The sequence below is a fragment of the Salvelinus alpinus genome, chromosome 6, assembly GCF_045679555.1.
Source record: "Salvelinus alpinus chromosome 6, SLU_Salpinus.1, whole genome shotgun sequence".
NCBI classification, from domain to species: Eukaryota; Metazoa; Chordata; class Actinopteri; order Salmoniformes; family Salmonidae; genus Salvelinus; species Salvelinus alpinus.
In genome coordinates this window covers 22673616-22681876 of record NC_092091.1, presented here as the reverse complement: position 1 = coordinate 22681876, position 8261 = coordinate 22673616, and the positions used below count along the sequence as shown (strand labels likewise).

The window sequence follows — 8261 nt, the reverse complement described above, 5'->3', positions numbered from 1 at the left end:
AGAAGAAATAGAAGATTCAACATCATGGCCGTTGCCGGGGTTATTGATGAGCATGGAAGGTTTCAGCCTATGTTGGCCTTGCAGGATTATAGTAATTCTTCATTTGGAGGAATTGATACAGACATCAACATCTCATGCGGGGAAAGCGGCTACAACACGATGTCCGATTCCACCAATCCAACCCCAAATTCTACACCGACGCCTGTATCCATACTCGCGCGCATATCGCTCATGCCAGGTGGTGAGCGACACGGTTTATCGCACTCTCCAATTGTTAAAAAGAAGCGACATGTTTGTACGTTTGATGGCTGTGTCAGGGCCTACGGAAAATTGTCTCACCTGAAGTCGCATATAAGGACACATACAGGTATGTGCGAAGCTTAGCAGTACCTTTACATGCTGACCACACCGGCCTGGATGCGTGCGCGAGTTTTGCTAAATAAATGTACACATGTTATTCAATCATTTCATCCAAATTGCTCGCACGAGTCAATGGTCGTCTGTGTAGCCAAGAGCTAAAGTAGAACGTGGCTCTATTTTAAACGCTTGATGTGCTGCAAGTCCTGTCTCTCCCATCTCATTGTTTTTTAGGAACATATACCAATGTGGGTGATTTGAAAGATGAAGGTCCACACTTAGGGTTGCCAACTTTTTCACTACCAAATAACGGACAAAAGGTGGCGTGCCAGTGCACGGTGCCACGGCGGCGTGGGTATGGTGTTGTGTGAATGAATATACAGTATATTCTTATTCAATTGGAAAGGAAATGCATTTTTATATTCCATTTGGTCTATAACTTTACTAAAACTGTATCATTATGTAAGCTTGTGACTAAACCTCAAAATAAATTATCAAAGAAATCACAATTTGGACCTTTTACAGCAAAAAAGAAAACATTTCAAATGCAAAAGAGGAAAAGAGGGGCATGAGTCACCCACCAAGTCTTTTTCCATTTATATTTTTTGCTGCTCTTGACTGATTCAAGCAGTTTTGCATAGCCAAAGAGAACCCTTACATGACAAGTCACAGGTCACAGATATTTGAAGTTAATATTTGATCAGCTCTGTGTTGCATCTTTTTCTTGAGTGTGATCATTTAATGGTCATCAGAGAAAATCCTCTCTACAAAGATATTTGAGCCTGGCACACTGAGGACAAATGAGACAATTCTGAACACGTTGATCAAGTTGGTTTTTCCTAGGTTTTGGAAAACTGCCACCTACTTCTCACTGGTGGATTTTGTGGTATCCTGTCTGGATTTCCTCCCGGATAGCACTGAACTCTTCATAGAGTTGGTCCATACTGACTCTCTCTGTCATTTTGAGGGCAATCAGCACCTGCTCCAGGTCAGTGAAGGAGAGCCCCTCATAGAGGCCGATCGGTTTCAGTTTCACCATTACATTTCCTGGTGAGAAATCAAACCACTTGTCAATGTATGTAATGACAGTGTCATAGAACGTAAGTCCTGTTGCTACTTGGACATTTGTGCTGACACTTGTTTGTCCATCAGCTGCTTGGTCTGGTATCCAAAAGCGCGGTCCTGTTTCCACTGAAGCATCTTCATTTTGGACTTCCTCGTAAACATCTGTGATGCAGAGTGTTGTTTCCTCCAGGTTTTTTACGCGTTGGACAAAAACACACCCCACGTTGTGGAGAAAGCACAGATAAATCTCAGCAGCTTCCGTTTTTTCTTCATACTTAAAAGTACTCTTAAGTGCCACGGGACAGGTCTCCCCAAGGGACCTGAAGTACGAAGTAAGAGCTGGCCAGCTTTGCAGGAGACGATCGACAGCTGGGTGAAGAGAGAGCCACCGTGTGCAAACATGTCGCAGAATTTCATGTCTCAACAAAGGCAAAAAATGCACGCAGTTCCTCTCTTCAGGAAGCAGATACTGAGAAGTGGCTGTAGATCTTTAAAACAATTGCCTCAATATCCACTGACAGCTGATCGCAGGTGTGCTTGCAGGCATTATGAGCTATGTGAGCTGGGCAATTAGCTTTCAGAATGCGATTGTTGGCACTGCTCAATAACTGGTAAACGGAGTGGTGTTTTTCAAAGTTGACATTGCACATCCCAGTCTATGCAGCAGATAATGCCAATCTCCAGTTCATGCTTTTCCAGACACATCAAGCTCTGATGAACTATGTCATTTGCAGTTTCATCACTGTCTTTATAAAAGTCAAGTAACTTGCACTGCACTCCATCAGACAGAGAGAAATATCTCACACACACTGGAGACATGTCTATTTCCCTTGTTGGAGGCGTCACTGAGAAATACATGAGCTCACCTTCGGTCAGGGACAGATCTTCCAAAATATCCCACACAGTCTTTGGTCCTAAAACATTCATTGGAATCATCTCAGCTTTCGTTCTTCCCAAGTGCATCTTCTTCACAACATTTGAGTCGTGAAACAAAGCACCGTTGAGCTTAACAAGACAGTCGGTGCTGTTGTAGCTGAGTCCATGTTTAACTGTATGGTACACATACGAGGCTGTGATTTTTGTCATTTTCCGCAGTAGACGTCACAAAGAATGTGCCGATATTGCTAGCACGTTTAGCTAGCATGGCCTTCTTGTGCATTTATGTGGATGCATGCTGAGTTAGGTCATTCTCCCCTCCATGGCCAATTTGAGAATTCCCGACGGCATAAAGTACAGAAAGCTTTCGTCGAGTCACCACTTAACCCACATCTTTTTTGCTTCCCATTGTTTGTTGTAGCTGCACAGTCTTCTTTCAGGTTTATCCATATTTCCTTGACATGCCAAACTGACCGAACAACAACAAATTACTTTGCAGGAATTGGCGCATTTACGCTATACTGTGATCGGATGAATATACGGGACAAGGGAGGTCCTGTATGAGACAAACCAATTTAGCCCAATATAAGGGATTCCCGGCTAATACGGGACCGTTGGCAAACCTATCCACACTCCAGTCCAGTTGGTTGCCAACGGCCATATAAAATCCACAGAAGAAAGCAACTAAAGGAGGAGAGATTACTAAAAACTGACTAGGCTTCCCCTTTTATCTGTTCATTAATTGTCAAAGTAGAGAACACAATTTTGTTTGACTCAAAGTTGGGCAAAATTATATAAAGATCCAGCAAAAAAGAGGAAATTGTACAAGCTAGCTAGCTAAATGTCCATGAATGCTTCAGATATTTTGACCTGTCCCCAAATGAATATAGTTGGTTCAGAGTTAGTTTTGCTATTTAAACCTGCGTGTCCTGATCACGTCTGGTGTGGATGGACAGAATCAACATGCGCCCAATGGTGGATGCGGGCGCGCCTGGTCTAGTCAGCATGTTGGCCTCCATTGGTCATCTATTAGCCTACAGTCCAATGTAATGGATGACCGAGCAATCGAGGCTATGCTTACCATGTGTGTGCATCGCATACAGAGTAGCAAGTATGTTGGTTGTGAATAATAACGGTTTCTTCATCCCATCCCAGGTGAGAAGCCCTACAACTGCTCCTGGCCCGACTGTGACAAGAAGTTCTCCCGTTCTGATGAACAAATCCGCCACCTGCGGACTCACACGGGCGAGAAACAGTTCCAGTGCCCACTGTGTGCCATGCGCTTCATGCGAAGCGACCACCTGCTTAAGCATGCCCGCCGCCACCCTGGCTTCGAACCATCCATGATCAGCCACAAGGGCAACCCAATAATGGACTAAAGGAGCCTAACTGTACTCCTTATAGTCCAAGGACATTACATGCTGTTTAAAGGCAAATTGGCTCTGGAAGCCAAAACAGCCAAATACTCAATCTAAATGTGAATTGATTCTCAATTCTCAATACGGTTCTAGAAACATAAATCCCTTTATTTTCATTTCACAAATACTCACTGTTTTAACTGGTTTTAACAGTTGCAGCTGACTGTATGTTTTTTTTCAGTGACAACACGTTTGTGGCGTCCTTCTTCTGTTTACACACAAGTGTTCGGAGACAGATTGCTAATGGGCACAGGTAGTCCACTCAGTCTTTTCCGTAAACAAGCACTAACATAGAAATAATGCTGTGTGGGAACCCTAACCCTATGTAATTGAACTGTGAGTCATGATCAAGGGCTAACATAAAGGGGGGGGGGGGCCTGGGGTGTATTCATTAGTCAGATTTAATAGAAAAATGTTTGGTATGTTGCAAAACATTTTGCAACAGTTTACTCCAAACAGACAATGTTTTGAAATGAAAACAAGTTTCTGTTGGATAAATTCAGGTAGGCCCCTTCCTGTTTGGTTCTGTTTAGTTCCTGGAGTAAACGGTAACCGTTGCAAAACATTTTGCAACAGACCAAACGTTTTGCAATTGAATATGACTAATGATTGTACCCCTGGTCAGACCAATGGATCTCCACTGGAAGCAAAGGTGCGGGATAGGAGAGGAAGAGGTTCTGTAGCCATGCCCTGGTCCCAGATCTGTCTTAAGACAACTCCTTTGACTATTGTCATGATGCCATACATTCATGTTTGGCTTGACAAGGACCACACGTGGCACAGCAGAGTTGGCTAAATCACACATACAGATGGGACCAGGCTACTGTAGCCTACTTCACTCAGCCTGTCTCAGATAACTCATCTTGTATTATTGATGATCAATACCCACTGGTTAGGTTTCGTTAATGCTAAGATAATAGGTAATGTTTAAGTTTTGTACGTTTTATAGCTTTTGGTATAGTGGAGATAATAGTAAGATTACTGTGGATAGCAATTGTTTATGGAACAGTTCTTATATTTGGTAAACTTACTGCTGGTACTGTACTATAGATATGTTAAACCGTTTGTGTGTTAAACTGAGCTCTGAGATCAATAATGGCACTAAGTTTTTTTATGATTTATTTTATCCCTTTGGTGCAATTTTCACAAGTATGTTGTACATTTTCACAACGCTTTGTACCAAACTCAAAACAGATCATCAAAAAGGCAGTTTCACAAGTCTTAGCACATTATTCGATTGACTAAGTACAACGCAATCATACAGTCCGTTTTTCATCTAGAAATACATGTTCATATGAAGTAATTTCCTTTCACAATGCAATGCTCACATTACTTTTGATATGATTGTCTTCTCATTTGTTTAAATACATTTAATTGACTTAATCAGACTGTTCTTAATTGATAATCACTTAACCATTTGGTAAACCTATATAATGGTTTGTCTGCAACATTTTGAGAATAATGAATGTATGTTTAAGGTATGAACATAAAGTATGATATACTGTAATGTAATATTATGAATGATTTTACTTCAGTAAGTTCAAATAAATCTGATATTAAGATCAGATGTATTGTATGTAATGCATCCCCTATACAGTAAACATGTATCCAAAATGAAGTTGCTGGGGTCTTTGTGTGGTGTTTCAAACTGCTTTCTAATATTGCATTGGCCAACACAGTACTGTAATACCGTAACATATGCAATTTACGTAGCAGAAGTTTTTAACCAAAGCAACAAGTGAGTCCACACATTATTGTAGGTGACCCCAGTGAGAATTGAACCCACCACTCTGCTGTTGCTAGTGCCATGCTCTTACTACGTAACCCACACAGGACCACTAAAATACATGACCACAATACAGGTGGAAGGTGTATGATCGACACCCCCATGAGAGTACCACCCTCCTCCAGGTCATGAATGAGGCAAGCAATGACGTCAATCCAGACCTATGACAGGCTTGGATTCGCCTTGCCAAAAGTTTTTTCCTCAGGTGCATGAACAACGAGCATGTTACAGAAGCGAATTATGTTGATGAGAACCTATGGCCAAATGCTCAAGACAGACTTGATTCAAACTAGTGCCTGCTAAATGTCATGTTTCTTTCATTTGATAATTATATCTGAAACATTGATTTCTAAAATAAATGTATTGATCGTGAGATGTTTTCAATGATCACACATGGGATAGAAAGATTCATTTAACATTGATAGTGCGAGTATTGACAAATGTGAATTGTAATTTACTGTTCTGTAGAAGATTATTCAAAAGGGCAATTTGTACATTTACAGTGTACAAAACATTAGGAACACCTGCTCATTTTATGACAGACTGGCCAAGTGAAAGCTATGAACCCTTATTGATGTCACTTGTTAAATCCACTTCAATCTGAATCCGTGTAGGAGAGGAGACATGTTAAAGAAGGGTTTTTAAGCCATGAGACATGAACAGTGTATGTGTGCCATTCAGGGGGTGAATAGGTAAGACAAGATTTAAGTGCCTTTGAATGTGGTATGGTAGCAGCACCGGTTTGAGTGCATCAAGAACTGCAACGCTGCTGGGTTTCACACAACAGTTTCCAGTGTGTATCAAGCAACCCAGTATCACAGATTGTGAAACACACAAATTGCTTATTGGAAATGTGGAAAAGTATTTTTTTGTGTGCAGTACACGATTTTGTATACAGTGCATTACAATCACAGATAAAGACAGTCGGTTAACTTCTTATGGCTGGGGGCAGTATTGAGTAGCTTGGATGAATAAGGTGCCCAGAGTAAACTGCCTGCTCCTCAGTCCCAGTTGCTAATATATGCATATTATTAGTATATTTCGGATAGAAAACACTCTGAAGTTTCTAAAACTGTTTGAATGATGGCAGGCATATGGCAGGCAAAACCCTGAGAAAAAAATCCAACCAGGAAGTGGGAAATCTGAGATTGGTCGATTTTCAACTCAGCCCCTATTGAAGATACAGTGGGATATTGGTCATGTTACACTTCCTAAGACTTCCACTAGATGTCAACCGTCTTTAGAAACTTGTTTGAGGCTTCTACTGTAAAGGGGGGCTGAATGAGAGGGAATTGAGTCAGAAGTCTGGCAGAGTGCCAGGAGCTGGTCATGTGCATTCACATAAGAGGTAGCTCCCATTCCATTTGCTTTTTCTCCGGTTGGAACATTATTGAAGATTTATGTTAAAAACATCCTAAAGATTGATTCTATACATCGTTTGACATGTTTCTACGGACTGTAACGGAACTTTTTGACATTTCGCCTGCAACTAGTGAACGCGCTTCGTGAGTTTTGATTTGTTTACCAAACGCGCTAACAAGCTATTTGGACATAAATGATGGACATTATCGAACAAATCAAACATTTATTGTGGAACTGGGATTCCTGGGAGTGCATTCTCATGAAGATCATCAAAGGTAAGTGAATATTTATAATGTTATTTCTGACTTCTGTTGACTGCACAATATATATTTTTGTCTTGATTGGGCTCTGAGCGCCGACCTCAGATTATTGCATGGTTTGCTTTTTCCGTAAATCTTTTTTGAAATCTGACACAGCGGTTGCATTAAGGAGAAGTGGATCTAAAATTCCATGTATAACACTTGTATCTTTGATCAACGTTTATTATGAGTATTTCTGGAAATTGATGTGGCTCTCTGCAAAATCACTGGATGTTTTTGGAACTACTGATCATAACGCACCAATGTATACTGAGATTTTTTTATATAAATATGAACTTTACCGAACAAAACATACATAAATTGTGTAACATGAAGTCCTATGAGTGTCATCTGATAAAGATCATCAAAGGTTAGTGATTCATTTTATCTCTATTTCTGCTTTTTGTGACTCCTGTCTTTGGCTGGAAAAATGTCTGTGTTTTTCTGTGATTTGGCGGTGACCTAACATAATCGTTTGTGGTGCTTTCGCTGTAAAGCCTTTTTGAAATCGGACACTGGTGGGATTAACAACAAGATTACTTTTAAAATGGTATAAGATACTTGTATGTTTGAGGAATTTTAATTATGAGATTTCTGTTGTTTGAATTTGGCGCCCTGCACTTTCACTGGCTGTTGTCATATGGATCCCGTTAACGGGATCGCAGCCATAAGAAGTTTTAAGACAGAAACGATAGGAGGGTGGTTGGGGAGAATGGGTGGGCGTTAACAAAGGTTGTGTGTTCGAATCTCATCATGATGAACTTCACAGGGTGGTGAAAGTGCAAGGTGATGAGCTTGATGTGACTTTCCAATAAATATCGAGGGTCTTATTCTGGTGACATGATCATCGATGCTGGGCTGCTGTTTGACAAATAAAACTACATCTCACTCTTTTGTCCATAAAAATCTAATGTAGGCTATACTGCACCCTGCTGGCTAGAGTGCACATGCCAATACCAGAGTGGGCACATTTTTGGTGAGAAAACCATCAGTAGAGTTGAACGTGATGGAAACCCATTTAACTTGTTTGTTTTTTTATTCGGTACATGGGAATTTAACGGCAAAAGGTATTTAAGTGCACTACATCATAATGCACAG

General features: G+C 40.8%; 1 protein-coding gene across 1 annotated transcript; it reads left to right on the top strand.

Moving 5' to 3' along the window:
• On the top strand, positions 1-5334 carry LOC139578368 (Krueppel-like factor 9). Its single transcript, XM_071405852.1, has 2 exons — positions 1-367; positions 3454-5334. Exons 1-2 carry the CDS (start codon positions 25-27, stop codon positions 3675-3677), a joined length of 567 nt encoding a protein of 188 aa, XP_071261953.1. The 5' UTR covers positions 1-24; the 3' UTR covers positions 3678-5334.
• Positions 5335-8261: the final 2927 nt, after the last annotated feature.